The 23,355-nt window shown below is 41.9% G+C and overlaps 1 protein-coding gene across 1 annotated transcript in view; it reads right to left on the reverse strand.

Moving 5' to 3' along the window:
• FRMD3 (FERM domain containing 3) overlaps positions 1-23,355 on the reverse strand; it is an 81,032-nt gene that overhangs the window by 11,714 nt on the left and 45,963 nt on the right. The window contains exons 7-11 of the mRNA XM_019555326.1: positions 23,010-23,073; positions 20,512-20,600; positions 16,790-16,864; positions 15,490-15,558; positions 12,575-12,696 (exon numbers count right to left, since the gene is read on the reverse strand). Of these exons, the coding sequence (XP_019410871.1) occupies positions 12,575-12,696; positions 15,490-15,558; positions 16,790-16,864; positions 20,512-20,600; positions 23,010-23,073 (419 nt within the window). The remainder of the gene's footprint in view (positions 1-12,574; positions 12,697-15,489; positions 15,559-16,789; positions 16,865-20,511; positions 20,601-23,009; positions 23,074-23,355) is intronic.

Below are 23,355 nucleotides of genomic sequence, written 5' to 3' on the forward strand. Positions count from 1 at the left end.
CCATTTAAGAATTTTTCTCTAAACTTTTCAGATTCATATTTTTCCCCTTTCCTGAAATGCAGCGGGAGTAAAATTCCAGCGAAGCATTGGCTCAAAATTCAGACTTAAATTCTATTGCTTGTTAAGTAAACTGCATGATAGACCTCATACATCTACTAGACTCACCCCTCTCCCGTTGTTAGCCACTTCTTCCTTCCCCTCTATCCCAATAAAAACATTTTGTCACTTGCATTAGTTTTCTTCTCTAAAAATAATCTGGGTTAGCACAGCAAACAACAAGGCAAAACTGGAAATAAAGAGTTTTCTGCAAAAAGCCATACAAGTATCTGAGCAAAATACATTTAAACTTACCAGCACTTCTAGCTGTGATCCTTGATCCATGTTTCAGCAAACGAATGCATACATCTTTGCTACAATGGTTAACCATACGCAAGTGAATGCTTCTCCTGGTTTGGATTTTTACCAGACATTTCACCATGTTGACTATTATTTAGTTTCTATCACAGCTTTGAAAAAAACCACAACTCATGCTGGCTTTGACCTTTTACTGAGTCTCCACTGTGTTTTAAAGGACTAAAATGAGTCCCACTGAATGAATCAAATGACAGGCTTCTAACATGGCCAACAAAAATCTCTCTCAAGGGAACAGAACAGGGGGTTATTTTTAACCACTTCCAACTGTTTCATAATGTACAATGCAAACTACTGCAGTGTCCATCTCACTTAGCTGACTCACACATACACATGCAGAAGTAGCTAAGGCACCAAAACATGGGATGATGAAACAAAAAAGCATAAAAAACAAATGCTAAGTACAAAATGGCATTATGATCCCTATTGCTGAAGGGCTTTGATTCAGTCACTTACACTGACTTACCAATGTTACCCTGAATGTATTTGTACGTGTGCGTGTAATAATCTAGTCAAATCCTGGAGTGTGGAAAGAAGACTTGGCGGGAAGCCAAGCCAAGCCAAGACTTGGCAGGATGTTCCCCATCCTGCCAACCAGACAGCACATGGGTGCTAATAAATAAAGACACTCTAATATGAAGATTTTGGACTTTGGTTCTGAAACTAGGGGCAAAATCTGACCTGTCCTGAGTGGGAGACAAAAAAGAAGGTAGAAAACTGGAAAAGTGCATCTTTCTGTATATACATGTTTCAGTTCTCAAAAGTGGGCAAAACTAGAGTATGTTGGATGCATCTACATATTGCCCTACGGATGTGCCTTTTGGAAGTACTAAAGCATGGTGCACTAACAACATTGCCACAGGGCAATGTGTAAAGGTGCCCAACATGCTCTAGTTTTGCCCACTCTTGAGAACTGAACCATGTATCTAAAGAAAGATGCATTTGTCCAGTTTTCCACCTTCTTTCTCTTCTTCCACTCAGGCACAAGGAGGTCTCTTTTTTTTGGAAGTACTAAAGCACGGTACAGTAACCACCCATAGTGTGCTGTACATGTGGAGCAAGGCTATTTTTAGCAGCTACTTCGCCGTAGTGATGTGCTATAACATGGGAATGCATAGATATGGTGAAGCAGCTGCTGGTCACATGTAGACACCTGTGGACGCTACGCTGCCGTACCACATTGCTGTGGGGACATAGCATCATGTGTAGACATGCCTACTGTGTCCATGAGAAGGTGGTGCTGTTCCTGAAAGGCTGGTCATATTCACTGGTCAGCACAGGATATGCCAGGTAGGACTTGTACATGCTTTTCATGCTGTTCTCCTACTTCGTGCCACAGGACCAACAGTAGCAACTAGAGGGGCCTGCTAATACCAATATAGGGAGGGAGGAAGGGAGGGAAGGAAGGTCTCACCCACTGTAACATTCATCTTGTTTAAGAGTTGGGCTGCAAGACCATCCATACCAGAAGTTTTTTCTCTCCCTGGTCCATACAAGTAAATGACAAATGGGGTTTCCTGGACGTTTTTAGTGGCATGTCTCAAGCACAACATTTCAACTGAGACATATTACTACGTAGTAATTTGTGGAAAGCATTATGTAGGGCTGGCACCTATTTAAAAGTATGTATCCAGTTAAAGTGTTCCCTTAGCTTCTCCCACAGTAATTCTACGTGGAACAAAGGCATCCACTGTTATTTTCACTGTACCGGCTTTCAGTCTCTCTCAGCTAGTTCTTCGTGGGCTGAAAGAACAAGAGGCCCCTTTCTTGGCCCCATTTTATCACTTCTTCAGACATAACATGCCTATGTGATTCTGTCATTGTTCCCCTTGTAGCAATTACTGGAATGTAAAAGATAAATCCTTGCTACCATGACATGCAGCAGCTACAGTTGTAATATTTACAAAATCCAAAAGAACTGGTTCTTTTAAACGCCAATCTGTTCTAACCTCAAAGGCAAGCACGCCTGACTTTCTGACTTAGTGAGCAAATGACCCCTGGACAGGGTTAAGAATTAGATTCAAGGTCAAGTAATATAGTTATGCAAAAATTAAGACATATTGGGTTACTTAGAACTACCCCCTTCCCCCCCATTAACTGTGTATGTTGGACTAAAGAGAGTTTATGCTAAAATTAAACAGCTGAGTCAGTAACACTCTTACTATAAACCTGACTCTGAGCAAGTAAGAGATTCTATCTATCTGTCGTCACATTTCCTGACACCAGTAATGAATGCTGTGTAACGTTTGGAAGATACATTCAACAAGGGATTTTCCAGACAACAAGCCAGTTTCTTTCTTGTGGCCTGGCTTCTTTGTGATCCACTGGTTGCATACAGGGGCCAGAAATCCATAGACCCCCAAATCAATGAGCTGTAATTAATTCTTTTGCCACCCTTCTGACTCTCTTCTTCACTGCAACCTGCACTCAGTAAAAAATGAGTGCTGCTGAAATTCTAGCCTATTGCTGCGAAGGTTGTTAAAGGAGCCTTCCCGTCAGCTGCATTCAGACCTATTTTCAGAGGTCTCTGAAAACAGACAGTAGTTATAATGATGCTTTAATCAGCAGTTTTAGTTAAAAAAAAAAAAAAAAAAAGAGGTCTAGCACTACTCTCTAGAAAACCTAGAGTCTATCAAAAACAATATTCCCCACTACAAAAACAGCGGTCAACAAGCTTTTCCTTATATGTAATAAGCTTAACACACTATTGAGGAGTAAGTAGTCATTTTCTATTCAAGATACTGGTCTTCAGCACTTTTGTTTGTTTGTTGTTAATATGAAGTGCTATAGTAATGAATTTTGAATGGAGTAGATTACATAGTGAGAGGGCCGTAAATGTGACTCAGTTCATTAAATCCTCAAGTAATGGGTTCTCTTACACAAAGACCTCCTAATTTGAGAACATCCATTACAAGAATTAAAAATTCTACACAGAGCACCAGGAAAAGTTCCACACTCCAGACTTTGTTCCACAAATGAGATAAAGACCTTATCATTCAAAAATAATTGAATAATTAGTAAAAGATTCAATTACAGGTAAATTGAGTAAAAGTTGCTCATTATTGGTTCCACTGAGCTTAAAGGAAATTAGAAAAACTTTAGTCTGTCTCCAGTCTGTAGAAATCTCAGAACAGAACTGTTAAAGCCACAGAGGCTTATGATGATGTCTGATTGAGGCTGTTTTGTGTGGCAGGTATAAACAGCATTCAGGAGCATTTTCTCTGCTAATTTTAAAGTCAAAAGTAGTTTATTTTTATGAAGTGTCTCTCTATCCACTGTATTTTAATCTATGTTTAAGACTACGAACTCATAAACATATGTATGTTCATAGGGTAAGTGCACTTCTAAATTGAAGAAAGAGTAACAACACTAAATAATCTTGGTTGTACTGGAAAAAAAAGAAGTAAATGGGCTAATTTAGAAGTTGTAAAACATCCTTACTGCACAATCCAGCTTTCTGAACTTTAAATATGACATATTTGAGGCCACATGCTCTGTTATTTTGTATCTTCTGAAATATTCAAAATGGCTATGATAAAATGCCCATTAATTCAACTTTGTAGCCTCTAAGTCAGGGGCAGGCAATTATTTGGGCTTGCAGGCCACACAGCAATTTGGGGGAGCTGTTGTGGGCCAGTTAGCACCCCCCCCCAACTCCACCACAACACCCACAACAGCACCTTCCCCACCTCACAACAGCCTGGAGCCTGCGCGCCCTGCAGCTCCTCCCTACCCCACCAGTGCCCAGCATCAGCTGAGTGTACAGCCCTGGCCCTGGCTCCAGCCCACACCTGCTACAGACTCGCCCCAGATGGAACAGACCTGCTCCAGACCAGCTGGGACCTATGTGCACAGCCCTGACCCTGGCTTGCCCCATTCCTGTTCCAGACCACCTGCCCATGATGAGCAGGCCAGGGCTGCCTCTGGGCACGGGAAAAAGTGGTTAGTCCTCCCTCGCCATTTCCAGACCCTTTTTGCTGCAGGCACCCTGAGCCTACACCTGGGCTGCCCTGTGGCTCTTCTCCTCTGCCATTACCACTGCCACCGGCAAGTCCAAAGTGGGTGCAGGGCTGGAGCCAGGGCTGGGGCTGTGTGTGCAGGTCCCTGCCAGACTCCATGGGGCTGTGCCAGTGGTGGCAGCTACCAGAAGGAACCACAGCCTGGGCCTAGAAATGGAGTCCAGCCCTGGAGCCTCCCCAGCCCTACTGCATGCCCAGGGACAGCAGGATATGCCATGGGTCGGATGGGCCAGGTAGGACTGAGAGACCCACCATGGACCAATGTTTGTCTGTGGGCTGGACTCAGCCCACAGGCGATATTTTGCCCACCCCGGTCTAAATAGCACACACAAAATTTCTCTATGCACCTATTACAAGTCTGAAGCTAATACAAACTGGGATTTCCAAATACAAGATAGGCAACTACAAACAGAAATACCTGAAAGTCTGTGTAGCTATACATAAGGGTAGTGCAGGTGCATATTCCAAGTGCCACACAGCCAAAGCATCTGAAGTGTAGTAAAGGTAACCATCTGTATATAGTTCTTACTCAGGAACTGAGCAGCTTGACTGATGTGGCTAAATTAGAACTTAAGTAAAACACACTGCTACAAGCAATGCTGAACATTACTAAGTAGGAATTTATATCCATGTGCATGCAAGCATACACACACACATTTTTTACACTGGCAAATGAAGGCATATTATAGACAAAAGGCTAATGTATCTCCAAATAACACAAGCAGCACATAACACAGAGCCACAAAGGACAGCCTCAGGAAAAAAATAAGAGAGGCAAATATTCCCATCTCAAAAATTACAAAATTAAAAGAACAGTCTGGGAGACCTGACTTTTGACAGCTGGTTAAGCCCAATCTCAGTAATAACTCAGAGTATATATGTACAATGAGAATCATGTGACTATACTGCATAAGCCTCAAATTGAAACAGGCCTGGGGCTGCCAACTAAAGACTCTTTGCCTTGGGCTGTGTTACACTGTGACATGATCCACATGCCTTCCTGGATCACAGCAGTAATTAATGGAATGCCTTAAAGTTGTCAGACAGCCATTTAGACTTGAATCTTTTAGCAATGACCATGTGCACAGAGTTAGTACTAATTCGAAAAAGCAACTGGGTGGACTACTTATAGCAGTGATTTTCATGGCCCCTGAGATGCCGTGTGATCCTTTATAAGGTGTAACAAGGTGTTGCTCAATATTAGCACTGAAAGGTGTGCAAACACATGATTCATAAGGTACACTCAGAGGGTGCATCTGGACGTGGAGGCATGTGTAGTTTGTGGTGCCACAAACCTCTTTGCAGCACCACAAACTGCATGCCGAGAACATTAAAACATGCCCATTTGCCAGTAGCAAAAAAAAAAAATTGTACTAGTAGCAAAAAAAAAACACAAAAAAAACCCCAACATGGGGGGAGGGGAGGGGAGGGACGGGACACACACACACACAGCATAGTGCACTTGTCCATAGTGTGCTCCTGGATCTACACTGCTGGTGCAGCAGGAAACCAGGTAATACTGCCTCCCCTACTCCTACCCTGGACAATGTACTGCATGCCAAAGCACACATGCACAGGTGCAAAGGGACACAAAGCAGCAGCACAAATTTGTGCCACTGCTACTTGTGCCACTACAAGTGCACACCCCTGCATGTGGGCATGTGCCCAAAGAGTTCAAATAGGAATCCATCTGTCTTGTTGTGGTCTTTCTGAGTTCTTTACCACAGAAGAATTGCTCCATCTTTTCCCATAGTCAAGAAACAAGTAAAAGGTAAGAGCTGGCATTTCTCAAGGTGTGCTTTGACTCTCAAAATGATTAAGAACTACCTACCTAAAGGTTTAGTCCATTCTAAACAGCATGTGAAGGAGCTCTGGCTGTGGAACTGGTAGAAGACGACCTCATTTGGAATAAGCAGGAGGCCTTAGAAGTAATTTAGGAAGAACCTGTAGCATCACCTCTTTTCTTTGTAAAACGTAGTATAAAAGCTGCAGAGAGATTCTTGCTTATTTGTTCCCCCACTCTGAGAGCAAAAGTCACTGCCATCAAGAAAATAACCTCTATACAAGAAATTTGAGCTCACACAGATCAAGTGGCTTAAAAAGAAGCTTTCACTGGTTTGTTAGGATCACATTAATATCCCATGACTCATAAGGCTTTTTAGTGGAGGGTTTCAAGTGCATCAAGCCCTGCTTGATTCTGGTGGCTTACAGATCCAGAAACTCTACTTTATTTTCAGCTACTTCATAGTAGGCAAAGTAATTGCCAAATTATCAGGACTAGAATTAATCTTTATTACCAATCAGATCAATAAAGGGGCAGCCAAGAAGCCTCTTCTCAGCATCATCTAAAGAGATCCACACATGCCTATTTGCACCATACTTTAAATCTTATTCTGGTGTGCATCAGAGAGATACAACTCATGTCTCAGCATCAGGGATGAATCCAGTAAAGCACTCCAACCTATCTTTAAGACAGGCCTAGAGAAATTTCTTAGGATGTACCTCTAAAAGGATGCCTTTAGGACCTTTCCTCAAAGTTTGATCTCCCCAGGACATGCAAGTCTGTAATTCCTTCCTCTTTCTAGGAGACAGACAGGGAGAAAGATAAACATTCTAGAAAAGCTATTCAGTAGAATAGGATTTTGGAGCCATTACCAAGTCCTACACAAACACTGAAGCACTTTAGAAAGAATTAACAAGAAGGACCAACCTACAAACAAACCATGGCCCAAAAAAAAATTGGGAGAGGGCAGCAGTGAAAATCACAACATCCTAATGTTGTGAAGTCCTGAAACAGCTGAGCACTGATAAAAAAACCTGGATACCTGAGCACTGATAAACGCACCAAATGGCTTTATAGCTTAGGGAAAACACTTGATGTGTCAAGATTAGAATTACGTGCTACAGAAGAATCCACAACAGATCTAAATAGCTCTGAAGATCTTAATGAAGCTTACCAGCACACAGAGACAGTATAAACTCATGGACTTTAAAAGATTTTACAGCAGTGGTTCTTAACAGATGTACCATGGTACCCTGGGGTGCCACAGGATCCTTTTGAAGGTGCTGTGGGGTATGAACAGATAAGTACTCGATCTTCCCCTCCCAACCTTTATGGAAGGAGACAAGTGCAGACTCATCTCTCCCTGGCTCCACTGCAAGGAGGTATGCTCTACTGGTCCCTGCTGCCTCCTGTGTGAAAAGCCAAGTGGCTGCTTCTGCTCACCTTCTCCTCCCCACTCAGGCACCACCCTGCTCCCAGTTCTTCAGAAGAGTCCCCTGAAGGGGTGGTCCAGAAAGGATTTTGCCCCTTAATCCCAGCCTAATCTCAGCTCTGGTAGGGGAGCTGCTCCAGTAGAGGAGCTAAGCACAGGCTTGTCTGTGCTCAGCTCCACTAGAAGAAAGTAAGCTCAAGATCACCCCTGCCAGCTGTTCTGTGAGCAGCTAAGTGCTTGATCCACCCCTGCACCAGGACTTGAATGCTGCAATAAATAAATCAGTTATTGACATGGAATGCCACTCAGTTCACAGGAGTAATGGAGAGTTAACAGGAGCCTACAAAGGTTGAGAACCACTGTTCTAGGGCCACAATGCCAAGAGCACAGACCATCAAAAGCTGAAGTTGTATTCAAATAAGACTATAGTCAGACAGCTGATAAGCTGTCAGTGGAAGTGGTGAAATGTCTTGACTCCTGCAGACAGCTCCTTCCCAGCCCATGGTTAAGAAGAAGCCTGCTGGAAGATCCTAGGAGCTGAGGTCATAGAAGATGCAGTATTTCTGGAAGGGAGTGAAAGGGTTTTATTGTTTCCTGATTTATGTAATGCTTAAGAGAGCACAAAAAGTTTGCTACAGGGGAATACTGTCCTGTCTTGCACTGGCAGTGTAAGATTCAAGAATGAGGGATCCTCAGAGGATGGTGTCTTTAGTGAAAAACTAGTTTCTATTAACTGTAAATGGAAAGACATTAACTTTCATTTGTAACATATCAGCAAGGAGACCAGCCTGATAATTAGCTCCATCTCTCAGCACATTTCTTAAGTAAATCCACACATATTTCTCTAGGGCTTTGCATCCCCCTCTGTCTCTGAGGAGTCTGACAACTTAATTCAGGTTGTTCAGCAATATAAAAATTAACAGCCACCTGTTAACAGACTGAAAAACACATAAGGGCTGTCAGTTTAACAACTTAGGGTAGGGAAGAGATTTGCTTTATAATGCTGAAAAATAATAGTTTTGAAAAGAGATTGTTTCTTATCTGGGTAATGCTATCTCTCATGTTGCTTCACACTGTGGTGCTACTACATAGCTCAAATTAGCTCTTCTCCCAAAACTGGTGTACCTGACCTCTGACCTAAGAGACCTACTTATATATTTTAATGGTACCAAGAAAAAGATTTGTAGTTTTGGAAAGTTTTTCCTTCCTTCCTTCTGTAAGCAGAACTGTAACAGCCAACTACTCAGGCTGTGTTTTCATGAATCAGAGCCCCATTCAGTGAATTCACTAACTGAAAATGATCTTTTGAACTGCTCTAGAAACACAGGATCGTATGATCTGTGATTATGGGAAACACCTGCATGGGGTGGGAGCACAAACTTCCTTGCTAATACCAGATATTAAAGTCAAGTATTGAATTTAAAAGTTCTTATATCCTATTTTAACAGGAAAATACTTCCTGTTACTCCTAGGCAGAGTTTAGTAACCTGCTTCCCTGAACTCATTCTAGGAGACTACTCTATATGAATATCATCTTCAGACTTATAACTCTTCCAGAACTGGTCTGATAAATCAAAAATATAATTCCAAAAGGTGGTTTAAGTTATAGCAACCTTTTTCACATCTGGGTGCTCAAACTAGCAGCCTGTCAACTAAATGTCTGTTTTGAATGACTGTATGCAGATTTAGCAGCCAACAACTACAATATAGAGCACCAAAGTTTGAAATATTAGAATCTGTTTGGTTGTCATTCCAAATAACATTTTTCATCATCAATTTTTAAATCTCACTTAAGTAACAAAACACTCATTTCTCAATGTTTATAACCTCCCCCCCCACACACCACAATATAAAACAGTGGATTTTTTTTTTGCTGTTTTTGTTATACTGAATCATCCTATTGTGATGCTACCACCAAAGCTCATTACTTTCCCTCCACAGTGATCCTAGAGTTTATCATGAGTGCAATTCCTACTAATTAATTCATTTCTGGTCTTGGAGAAAGCTAGCAATACTACAGCATCACTAGACATCTTGTGTTTGTATGAAAAAGAATTTCATTTCACTGTCATACCTTTGCAGATGTTATGTGCCTTAATGACTGGGGGGTGGGGTTAATTCTATTTTGCGTAATTGCCATGTTCTGCATCAATCCTAAGGACAGCGAGACAGGTTTGAAGTTGCTCAAAATTCCTACAGAACGTTTCATGTGCTTGAGTTCACTCTGATCACTGTTACTTAGCAACACTCAAGCAGTTGGCATGAAATATTCCTTATCATCTGGCAGTTTCTATAAGACAATTTAGCTTCATGCTTCACACAGACTGAGTCAGTATGGGAATTAACCCCTCAGACAATTTTGTGAAGTAGAGAGGTATTTTCAAGCAGCTCATTAAAAATGATAACCCAGGAAACCAGCAGGTCACTGTATTTTGGGTCACATCTTCAGGTGTTAGACATATGGCAAATCAAAATTCAGGAACATGTAAAATGTGCTTGGTTAATAGATGAAATCCTGTACTCTGTTGGAAATTAAGTAAGGAGAAGATTCTATTCCTTGCTCTGATACTGATTCATTTTATGACCTCAGGGAAGTCACTTAACTCGTCTTAGACTATGGTACTGTTCCGTTCAATAAGTCATATGTGAGCATACAGATCAGTCCCAGGTTTTCAGGATCAATTTTAGGAAACAATTTTTTCTCCAGATATAAATTGATAACTACAGTTCAAGACCTGAAATGCCATCCTTGGAAGGTTTTTTAAGACCCAGCTACACAAAGCCTTGGCTGGGATGATATAGCTGGAGATGGTCTTGCTTTGAGCAGAGCATTGAACTAGATGACCACTTGAGGTCCCTTCCAACCCTAATTTTTCTGTGATTGTATTACCCTTACAAAATCCCACAAGAAAATCACGTAATAAAAGAAAAGACCCAAAGGGTTGAATTCCCTAAAACAACTAACATTTCTGACTGGGTATATTTACTGCATACACAAAAATACTTTAAGTACAAAAATAAAGACTACAAGAATAAGTCAGTCCCACCTACAAATAAAGTGCAATTTTTCTGTCTCTTCTGGAAAGAAAAAATGGGATTCTTAGGATATGAACAGATATTGCATTTGTCTCAGGAGAAAGTCTTTTGTCACAGGATTGTACAGACATACATGTCCATTATCACACTTCAGGTCCCTTTGAAGTACGCCGAATAAAAATATGCTAACACTTTTTCCCTGTTGTTGCTGTTTACTCCAGGAACAAGCCTATCAGGCTGAGTGCTCTTGCTGGCCACCTACTGGTGAAGGAGCAGCAGTGCAGCTTGGAAGGGTGACCTGTACAGGACTGTGCCCTGTAGCTCTCTTGCATGTTCCCTGAAAGACATCACCAAAAGGCACCACTCATACTGCAGGCTACCAGAATAAGTCAATCCCACCTACAAGTAAAGTGCAATTTTTCTGGCTCTTTTGGAAATAAAAAGATGTACCATAGTACCCAGGGGTGCCACAGGGTCCTTTTGAAGATGCTGTGAGGTATGAAGAGATAAGCACTTGCTCTTTCCCTCCAAACCTTTATGGAAGGAGACAAGTGCAGGCTCATCTGTCCCTGGCTCTGCTGCAAGGAGGTGTGCTCTACCTAGCCATCACTGGAAGTAACCTGAAAGCCACAGTCCCCAGTGCCAAACCTGGACCTGGGTGGAAGCCTCGATGGTAAGCGGTCCTGCCTGGACAGAAGCCTCAGAGGCAGTGGTAGTGGCTCTGGCATTGCAATGCCCTCCAGCTATTTCCCTGGGTCTCTTAATCGGGGCAGGCGGGGAGGGGAATGCCTAGCAAACTGCCTGGAAACTGCTTGCCCTGCTTGCTGCCCCTGTTTGCTGGCTCCCTGGCCATTTGGGGACTCCCTTTCCTATTCCCATGAAAGTCAATGGCAAAGTTCCCACTGATATCAAAGGGACACTGAGTCTGAAGGAATGACTCTTATTTCTAGTATTCCTGTTTCCAATAAGGTGAAATCACAAATGACTTTATCAAGAATCCACTGAAGTTGAATGGTCTGCTGGCAAAAATTCTATTGACTCCTGATATTTCAGTGGAACTTAAAGAGTGAATTTTTCTTAGAGAAAGGATGTCATCAGTCACGCCATAGTAGAGATGGAGTGTTGTTGTAGCTATGATGGTCCAGAGGTAAAGTTTTTTGTGATATCTTTCATTGGACCAACTGTATCTTTGGAAGAACTACTGAACAAGCTCTTGGGCATCTACCTCAGGTGTCATCTTATAAAAACCAGCTCCCAGATAATTTGAATAAACAGTGCAGAGTAAAATAATATTTATTCTCATTTAGCACCTGATACTTTGCAGGCAGGTTACCTGAGGAACAGCAACAGATTGTCCATCAGTTTTTCCAGCTTCGCACTTGGTTCAGAACAAAATGTCATAATAAAGATTTACCTCTCCTCAGTAGCAAGATCGGTATATGGCCATAATATTGAGGTTCATACCCCCCACTTATAAAAATTCTGAAAGATCTTCAGTGGAAATATTCTTTATTTATTTGAAAGATCAGTATAGAACATGATCAAAAACAGTGAGAAAGCAAATACTAGAATTATACTTTCTATAAAAGAATATTGCTCCAACTTCAAAAATAAAAAAATGTGCATTTATGTCAACGGAATTGCATTAACAAAGAACTAGTTTGGTGTTGGTTTTTTTAGTTGTTTTTATCTGGTTTGGGGTTTTTTTTGCTTCTTTCTTTAAATTCTGAATAGCGTTACTGTGCTGTTTCAACCACCTGGCACGTTCTATCACAGAGCTGGTTGCAGGTCAGTGTTCAGTGGAATGATGTCTCTATATTCTCACATACCACAAATGCAGTATGAGGCTCACTTTATAGTTTTGTGGAAATGTAGTGACAGTGTTGAATTTACCTTCATCAAATGGAATCTCTTCCTCTTCACTTGGAGAAGGGAGAAGGGGCTGCAGAGGTTCCATATTAATTATAAGCTGTTTGTTCAAGGAGTGAGAGCTACGACTCTGGGGAATGCTGGTTCTAAAAGCAAAGATAAACAATGTTGGTTTGGTCGCAAGAAATACAAGGCTCCCTGTCTCATGATCACTTTGTGTAAGTTGTAATGGACCTTAAAGAGAACATGCCATGTACAGTGAATATCCCTTGATGACTCTCCTCTCTGTAGGAGAGGATAACTTTCACATTTGAAGTGCTGCAAAGGGCTTTCAGTGGTTCAGCACCATGATAGCCTCCTTATTCTTGAAGCCTGATGTCTTATTTTACACTGCATTTCAGTATTTAATTGTGCACGTATATTTTAACACAAGTCATTCATTTGCATAGGAGCTCTGGGTAGAGAAGAAGCTCTTAACAGAATTCTGCATTATAGATTCAAATTCTTCTAGGATTGAAGATTCAAATTCTCGATTCATATTCTTCTAGGAATCGTTCATACGATTCAGGTCAGGGCTGTCCACTTTCTACATGGCCAGTGATCATATGCCCCACTGGCTGAATACCATACACCTCCCCTCTCCACCCAAGGCACCATGCTGGCCCCATCTCTGCTCCCCTGTAACAGGGAGCTAGAAGTCTCCTGTTACTTTAAGAGAAAAGTGTAGCAGGATAAGCTGAATCAGGGAGGACTGGCAGCTAAGAAGAAATAAGCTAGCTGCTAACGAACTGGCTGGCAGCAGACAGGCTGTAAGTCAGGTAGCTGCTAACCCTGGGAAGGTAACTCACCCAGGTAATAGAGGCAAAACAGTAAAATGGGCCAAGGGCAAGCAGGGACAACATACACCCAAGTTGGCTGATGTTCTTAGTCAGGAGTGGGCAATTATTTGGGCCTATGGGTCACATAAGGACTTTTGCTGAGCTGTCGAAGGCTGGGTCAGCACTCCACCCACTGCCCAACAACTCACCAAAACTCCCTATGTGGGAGGTGGGGAGCAGTGTTCAAAAGTGGGACAGATGGATGAGTCCAGGATCATGGAGTGGAGTCATGGGGCAGTGACAGTGCAGGGCAGGGCCTAGGGCAAAGATGCGATCTGCATGCCCCTGAAATGGGTATGGGTTCCACAGACAAGGAATCATGGCTCTGCTCTGGCCCCATGCTGTCACCGGCCCAAGATCCCAGACCTGGAACAGGATGCAGCTCCTAGCCAGTCTCCACGAAGACTCTGGGATCATGAGGCAGTATCAGCACAGAGGCAGGGCAGAGCTGCGATGTACTCCCCACACATCCTTGCCCACAGAACCAGGGCTTTACCTCAGCTCTCACCCAGCACTGTCACAGTCCCACGATCCCAGGGTCTTCATTGAGACTGGCCAGGAGTTGCATGCGCAGGGCGCATGGGCAGGCAGAGAGCTTTGTCGGTGCTGAGGCTGGGTGCTGACAGCGTGGGGCCACTGCAGAGCCACGATCTGCTCCCCACAAGCCCCCGCCTGAGGAACACGTCCATGTTGCAGGGACATGCAGGCAGCAAATCATGGCTCTGCCCTGGGCCCCAGCCCTGCACTGTCACCACTCCAATATCCGGGGTCTCCTTGGCCCTGCCCACCCATCTAACTCCCAGATAATGCTCCCTTCTAGCCTGCAGCCTCATCCCAGGTACCCACCTGAATGCCCTGTTTGTGTGGGTCCCACCCCCAGTGGTGGATGCAGGGCAGACAGCAGGGCCAGGTCCAGCAGCGGCAGCCGGAAGGAGCTGCCACCACTGGGGCTACTGGGAAATGAAATCTGGCTATACCACCCCTGCCCTGCTGTGCACTATAGGGTAGTGGATTCAGCCACATGCAGCATACCCTGGGCTGCCCCTTGTGTCTGGGCAGCGGGACCAGCTGCACCCACTATACCCTGCACTGTCCCTTGTGCCTGGGCAAGGTGGAACCATGGAACCCACTGCAAGCTGAGCAAAATCCCTCAATGGGCCAGATCCATCCCATAGGCTGTATTTTGCCCACCGCTACTCTTAGGGCGTGCAACATCAGTACTTCTTTCTGAATATTTACCTTGGAGAAGTTTTAAAAAGCCTAACCTGGAGTACTTTCCATATTCCACCAAGTAAGAGCTGGAATATCAGAACATAATAAAATATAATAGATGTGGAGACATATTACAAAATATTCAGAAAACTAAAAAGTAAAAAAAAGCACTCATGCTCCTGACACAAAGGTATCCTTTAAACTTTTTTAAAGGTTTTTTTCCCCCTGCCCTCTTTTTACTCTCTTCTGATTAATTACTAATCACAGGGTCTCTGCAAGTTCTCAATTTCCATTTGTTTAAATAAAGTTCTCATAACTCCAACTGGCTGAACAGTAACACCTTTCAGAAAGATGTCTATTCTCAAAAGTATAATGGTATCATTTGGTCATACCAAAAAACCCAAAACCAGGACTTTTTCCCCAAATAAGGAGTGACACTTCCCTTTCTGCTTTAATATAAAGTTTCTAAGCTTTAAGGCAATAAAGCTGAACATAACTCTCCATCTTCCTCAAAAAATAACACATAAAGACAGTGACCAGGTGATTTTTTTGACAAGGATAATTTAATATCTTCATTACCAAGGCCAATAGAAACTATTTGACCGAATGATTAAAAGAAACCTCATGCCACATAGATGCAGTTTCCTTGCCTAGGAGATAAAAAGCACTATTAACAGAATTGTGATAAACTCACTTAGCATTTTTGACTTGATAAAAGTCCCTCACTGGGGAAGGTGACAGTCAGAACAATCAGTCTCTATATCCTACAGTAATGAAAAGAATACTTTCTGTGCAAAGCAGATTCATCCTCTTCTGTTCTTAGAGTTTAATGTACATTTCAAAATATACCTGTGAACTTCAGGAGGTTCCCTTTGGATCTTAGAACTTGCTTCAACCACTTCTTTGGCAACTTTGCCACTGTATTAAAACACGAATTAAATAATGAAACAACTTTTGAAGGTTTTAAAATTGTTATTTATCCATATCTAAATCTACCTGAACCACTGAATCAGGGATGTCAAACTTATGGCCGGTGGCCTGATCCATCCCATAAACTAGAGACATGCTGTTTGGCCTGTGGGGCTCATAGAGGGAATTTGGAAGCACTGCCACTCACCCTGGCTAGGGACAGAAATGACATATAAACCAATATAAGTGATCAGAAACCAGTTAATTTCTGTAACACAAGAGAAGTTCAGTGCACATCTGCTTTCAAAATGGCCAAAACTAGTTTAACATAAATTTGGATAAACATAGCATCAGACATAACTGCTTTATGTTAAAATGGTTTATTGAACTTCTGCCTCAGATCCTCTCCATATTCAAGTTAAATTACACTCCCCCAACATCCCAGGATGTGTTGCAGGGTGGGTGGGCTGGCTAGCCTTGGCCCAAGCTATCTGCTCCAGCTAAACAGAAAGGCATGCTCTAGGACCCCCTGGCTCCTGGCCTGGGCCATTGCAGACATGTGGCTGCATTTCTGGAATCAAAAGTGAATGTCTATTCACTTGCTTATTGGTTCAGTCCACACAGCTTAGACTAACCTGCGAAGATTGAATCAATTCAGTTACAGGTTTGTTGACTGTCTGTACTTAACCCCTGTGTCTCAATCTGAACTGTGAGTTTGACACACCTGAAGCCAAATTGTTTTAATAGAAAGAAAAGCAATGCTTTTAAAAGAAATGACATAAGAAAAAACAATTATTTATAATGTAAATGAAATTAATTTAGTGCTCATAAAAGGTTTCTGAATCAAAATCCTGGAGACTATCTATCTACAGAAGCAGTAAAGAAAACAGTGCCATCATGAGCTTCCTCTATGCTTTCCAACCAAGGTAGCTCTATTCTAGACACATCTGGTGAAAGAGTAGTTCAATTGCTATGCCATCCAAATCTTGTCCTCTTGAGACTGCTAAGAAAGATGACAATTAGTTCAGGGCCTGTTTTTCTGATGCAAGTGGAAACTTGGATACAGAGTGAAATAAAGCACTGAAGAGGCCCTAAGTAGCACTGGCCTTAAAATCCTGTCAACACAGATTGGCTGAAACAGGTATACTAGAAGCAACAGGTTTAATTTCCCAATAATAATTCTCTTCCTCCCTGGAATGGTTAATTGTAAAAAGAAACACAAGATCTAGAAAGCACCTACCAATATCGAAATCTACTGCCTTTAAAAAATATTTTGCTGCTGGACACTGTCTTGATCTGACTGGATTTTGCACATCTTCAAGAAAGAAAAAAAAAAGAGTAGAAATGTTATATTATTGCAGTGCAAATAACTTAAAATATAGAAGTGAGTTGGATCAATGACAAACTGTTATTTTTCTCCTACCATACAGCATTCTAGAAGCGGACTTTTCAAACTTTTTTATTGGTACATAAAACAACTATAACATAAAACTGCAAGTAGAACAACTCAGGCAGTACCAAATAACTGCATGCAAATAAATGATTATCTGGGTAATGAAGAAATACAGTGCATATGTCTACTGTGTCTGCAAGGGCTTACACATACAGCATGAATCCAACATCACACCACCGCTAGGGTTCTTACTAACAATACCCAAAATGAGGGCTGAGCTATAGCTATCTCCATTCAACAGCATTATTGAAACAAGCAAAGAATATGAATATTTGACTCAGAAAACAACCATATTTCCTGCATTGTTAAACAGTCAAGTTATGTCTAGCCTACAACAAAGTCTCCCCGGTCTAATCACCATGTCAGCTTGCAACAACTTTTTGCTACATTAATCAGAGTTTGAAGGATGGAGAGATCTGTTTTTCATAGATCAAGGACAGCAGAATTTTAGTACAACCATCTTCCTGATATTCTGTGGTTTTGAAATGTCAAACTGACTTCATATCAATTCTCTCACTCTCCATGTTTGGAGGTTTTTAAGCCCCGGCTCGACAAAATGCTGGCTGGAATGATCTAGTTGGGGATGGTCCTGCTTTGAGCGGGGGTTGGACTCGATGACCTTCTGAGGTCCCTTCCAACCCTAATTGTCTATTATTCTATGATTGTATAAGCCCTAAAAAACTTGTTTTCACATAGGTATGAATAATAGCTATAAAATGAATGTTATAACACAGGACTGAATGAAAATATAAGAATGCGCAGGGCCCTAGTTTCTGAAATCACATAAAGTGCAAAGAATCTCAGCTTTCATTTTTCTAAAAAATTATAGCTGTGGAAAAATATTCAAAACCATGACCCAGATTTAACTGATTAAATTTTTTACTATCTGTAACGGCATGCAAGACTTTGTTGGGTTTAATTAAAACATCTTATGGATAGTGTATAAATTTTAAATAACGATATGCAGTCAGTGCCTAAGGGATTTATATTCTATGCAGTGTTCTCAGTAATTAGTGATTTAACCATTGATTAAGCTTTCAGCAGGGATGCACAAAGGCCTTGCTATCCTGTCACTTGGTTGGCAAACAACCAAGTGCACTTTCTGTCCATTACATCAACATGAACTTATGGTCACTACACCAGAAATTTTAAAAAATATGACTTTCTGGGGTCAAGAGGTGGTCAGTTTCTCAGAGTCCCAAATCTTATCTTGGCTGGTCTTATATTATCATCATAGTTCTTGGTTCTCAACTTTGTTGGTATCTATAAGCTGTTCTCTCACTATTTCCTATGAGCCTTTGGGTTTGCTCTATGATCCACTCATCTCCCTGACTAAGATCTGGTTACACTCTCTGTCCTGGCCCTCTCAGATCTGATATCAACTTTATGTCTCTATGAATCTTTGAATCAGGTGCAAAAAATGTTAAGAAGAATCCCTTACTACCCTTCATTTACTCAAGAGGCATTCAGATATACCTTCTTTTTTCTTCAGCACATTACTACTCAGTAAGAAGCTTTGAGTGTAGATGTTTTGTTAAAATGATTACTTAAATTTTGCATACTGCTGACTTGCAACAGTGATTCTCAACCAGGGTGCCCTTGGGTGCCATGAGATCCTTTGAAGGGTGCCACAGGAAGTGTGAGGAGATAAAAGAGGTGTGAAGAGATAAGCAGATAAAAGGCAAGCTTCAGGTGTGAGGAAATAAGCAGCTCAGGGCAGGCTCAAGTTCCCCCTGCCCAACTGCTCCCCCACCCCTGCTGCCTATGCCCTCTGCAAGGAGGTAAACCCTGTAATAAATTCATTTTTGAAATGGGGTGCCATTCAGGTCACAAAAGTTACGGAGGGATGCCTCAATTCTGACTCACAGAAATTACTATTGCTTAATTAATCAGCATCTACATTTGAGATCTCACTGCCAATCATCTCTTTATTAACCTAATAACATAGCTCCATTATGTCAAGACACAATAAAGTGCGACTAGGCAAATATATTTTGAGTGTTGAAGAAATAAACCCACAGGGCTGCATGGAATCCATGGGAAAAGTGAAGCAGAGAAAACAGTAGATGGGGTGTGCTGGTGATAAGCCAGCTTGTGAATAATGCCACTATTTAACTAGTAGAGCAAACTGCTAAAAAGAAATGATATTCTATACCATTTCAGACAGCTATGCTTTGAGTGCATTAAATACTCAAGGCAAATGTATTTGACTTCTCTCCTCTGATTACAGCTGGGAGAAATTTGCCCCCCATTTCCTCCAATTACTCCTAGTAATATAAAATAATAAAGAAAAAAAATAAAAAATCAAAACTGGATGTAAATTTTCCTTGTAAACACTCTTTATGTTGAAGCTGAATTACTGGGAGGTACTGTTTAAAGCATTCAAGGAATGAAGGAAAAACATTTAAGAGCTCCAAAGTTTGTATTGTAATGCTATATTTTGTGTCAGTCACTCAACACACCTGCATCAGCATTAAGCTGGAAGAATAAACCTCCTCCACCATAAAACAACTAATTAGAATAAATTCTGTCTACCCAGTTGAAAGTCGTCTCTCCACCTTCTAGCATTGGTTACATTCCACGTACTTTTATATATGCAAGATGCTGTAAAGAAACACTAAACAGCACAAATGAAAGCTATGTGCCTAAAGGAAAAAGTTAATATATTAAGGAGAAAGTTCTAATGAAGTCAACAGGGTGAAAGCAAAGAAAAAGAAATTAATTCTTTTTAATGAGAAATTATCTGCAGGGCTCCTTTATGAGTGTGTGTGGGATGGGGGCTGCTTCGAGCCTTATTCCTTCCGATGAAACTGATTTACACCAATTTATTTTTTCAGAAGTGAATGAATCACAACTTTCCAAAATGCTTCAGGGGCACTTTCATCTTTTTCAGCTGTATTAATTAACGCTGTAGAATTTCTCTCCACCGGTTACTACTGCTTAGATTTCAATATAAAATATTTTTTACTAGAAAAAGTGCCCAGGTAAAGCAGTACTTAATGCTTAGAGTTCTGCCTCCACAGATCTCAAAGCACTTAATGGAAGTGAAGAACATAATACGTTTCTTTTTACAGATCAGGATCTGGAGGCGCAAAAGAATCAAGTGGCTTGCTCAAGTTTTCATGTCACAAACAGCTGAGCCAAGAACAACTACCATGTTCCCTGACTCCCAGTGGAAACTACCTCTAAAGCCTTCACAAGAACAGGGGATTTCACTAGAACAAAAGTAATTTTTTTCCTACCCCTCCCCATTTTCCAAAAAAAAAAATCCCATGAAAAGCCTTCTCAAATGAAAAAGCTTATAATGCACACTTAAAATGGAGTATTATAGCTTGATACACTAATTGATATTTTTATCCAAATATGCCTTTTTCATCCATATTTAATGATGCAGCAATGGCATTCATGTTTTTCAGCCTGTTAAGGAAACAGAACATTTCAAACTGAGCCATCTTCTACCCAAGTGAACATGTCTTTTCTTTTGCTATGATAAACTAATATATACTTACTTATAAAAAGCCTGGTTCTCCACTCCACATTTCCAAAGGTGCTTACAGGCTGCTGGTGTAGAAGTATGGAATGACAACATTGTCTTTTTCTGAGCACAAAGGAAAAAAAGAAGGAAAAAAAGGCTGGATTATATTAGGCTATGAAATGGTGTTCTAGAGAACTGATAATGAGTCTGTCTGCTGGATTACAGTTGGAGTGTTGTTTTACCTGTGACGGCCTAGGAAACATGCAAGGAGCAAGGTTTTTTTGTTTTGGTACAAAGTGCCTTTTTGTAGGCCTTTCAATCACATTAATTGGTCCAATAAAAGGTATCACGAAAAACTTTCACTTTTCCATCTGCTGGAAAAACCATTCAAGACCAAAATTTTCTAAGTGGCTTACATCTACATTTCCTTGGTGTAGTGTAGCTCCTTGCCTATAGCTTCTGAGGCAAAGCTGCCCCACAACATTGCCTTGTAATGCTCAAGCATCACTCTGATGGTCAAAGTAAATTGGACAGTCTCTCTCTAGCTGGAGAGAGAACTAGATAACTGATGACAGTGTTCCTAAACACAGAAGACTACCTATACCATGGGTGGGCAAAGTCCAGTCCATGGGCCAGATCAGGACTGTAACAGACTACATTTCCCAGTAGTCCCTGTCCATATCTCTGTGGCTGGTGTTCATGGAAAGGACCAGGGGTGAAGTGGCAACATGACAGTGCAGGGCCAGGGTTTCCATGGAGAGCAGCCCCAGCTGTGCTAGCACAGCATGTAGCTGGGTAGGGAGCAGCTCTGGGGCTGGGATCTTGTGATGGTGGCAGTGTGGTGCACAGCCAGGGCAGATCTGCAGCCTGCATGCCCCAGGCAGGGCCATGAAGACAGCAGATTGAAGCTCTGCCCTGGCTCTGGACCAGGCTGTCACCATTGCAAGATCCCAGTCATGGAGCAACATCCTGCCCAGCCACACGTCCTGCCAGAGCTTCTGGGGCCAGTTTCCATTGAAACCCTGTCCCTGTGCCATCACCGTGCTGCCGCTAGTGGGGTCCCCAGGGAAACTGGTTGCTGCAATGCAGACAGAGGCTGCTGGAAAATGGAGTCCAGCCACCAGCTGCATCTGCCATTTTGCCACCCCTGACCTATACAGACACCTAGCAGCCTGCAAGCCAAATCAAATAAGGGCAAATAAAATTTCAAATAATCAAATAAAATTACACAGTAATTTTAGGCAGCTTCTGGAACTCTTAACCCCCTGGACTGGCTGCATGTTAACATCTTTAAGTGGCTTAAAGTAGTCATTATTTGTATTAGAGAAAGCAGGATTATCTCTAATCTGCATAGCTTTGCTGCTGTTCCATTAACGTGTGGCCATTCTCCATAGCTATTATGCCCAAGGTGAAGTCTTCCAGTGTCCCAAGATGCTCCAGGGCTGTGGTCCTAGCTTTGCCCCGTGGGAGCACTGAGCCAGTCTAGGTGGTGGCCCCCTGGCATGCTAGGCAGAGCAAGCACTGCAGCCCTGGAGCTCACAGTGGCTGAGCTGCCTCCTGCCGCTGCCCAAACTGGCTCAGTTCTCCCACTGGGCATAGCGAGTGCACAGTGGTTGCAGTGCTTTCCATCACCACCTGGACCAGCTCACTGCTCCCATTGGGCAGAGCCAGTGCCACAATCCTGGAGCACCCAACAGCCATGGTGGCTCCTATGTGCTCCCTGCTCCACAGCTAGTACCCTCTTCGCCCCCCCCACCCAGCCACATGAGCTCCAGCCCCTGCACTGTTTGATCCTGGCATCACCTGGGGTGCCAGGGATGCTTCAACTACCTTTTAGCCCTCAGATTGAATACAGCTCAGATTTCGGGGGCTCAAAGAGTTCTGAATCACAGAAAATCACAAGGAACATTATGGGAACTTTATGGGATAACACCTCCGCCTGGGGCTGTGTGCCATTCCTAGTCCTGCCCCTGCTCACCAAGCCTCTAGTGGCAAGTCACAACTGTACAAGTAAAGCACAGTCAGAGATGGTTTGTGGCCTTAAGATGTGACTGCTCCACTGAGCCATACAACACTAAGCTGATTAACATTTGTGCAGCATACAATGTAAAACGTAACAAAGCCCTGAGTGGATTCTCTTCTGTGTTAAAACCCTCTTGAAAATCTGATACATGTAATGGCCAGGAATCTGACAGACTATGGCTGTGCAACTCAATCATTTTGATCCTTAAAACCTGACTGCTCAAGTAATAGGAAATAAAACACAGAGGACAATCCTACACTACACAAGGAATGTGTTAGATAAATTGATAGATGTTTGCATCTGTAATGTAATCTCTGCCAAATGAAATATACCTTCCCAAAGACAAAAGAAAAAGGCTCATGTTTATTTTGATTTTTATGTCTAATACTTCATTTGCACACCATCAGTTTAAAAATTTCATTTTTAAATTAAAGTTAAAAATATTATAAATATATTTCTGGTGAAATCCAAACCACATTTTAAAAGTTAGTATGAAAATCATATCTAACCTCTCTCTGAGCTCCAAACACATAAAATGTCTTCCCTTCAAATTTCAATTTATAGACATCACCCCTAAGAAGAAAAAATCTTGTAAGTAAAGAAAAGAGTTACAGGTAAAGAAAGGTGATTTTGTATAAAATATCATTAATGCACAAATGTAAAGTAGGCTGCCATGGGGAAAAATGCTATTGTGTGAATGGCAGTCTGGTAGGTAGTGGAAATCACGTAGCATAAAAATGAGTAAAGTAATATACCAACTTTCCTCAGAGGAGAGAACATACGTCTAGAGTGTTATGCTTTCCATATCTTTGTAAGCCTTTAAAAAGTTCACTTGAGCCACAGGGGAAAGAGTAG

This window comes from Crocodylus porosus, unplaced genomic scaffold (assembly GCF_001723895.1).
Source record: "Crocodylus porosus isolate Cpor-Errol unplaced genomic scaffold, CroPor_comp1, whole genome shotgun sequence".
NCBI classification, from domain to species: Eukaryota; Metazoa; Chordata; order Crocodylia; family Crocodylidae; genus Crocodylus; species Crocodylus porosus.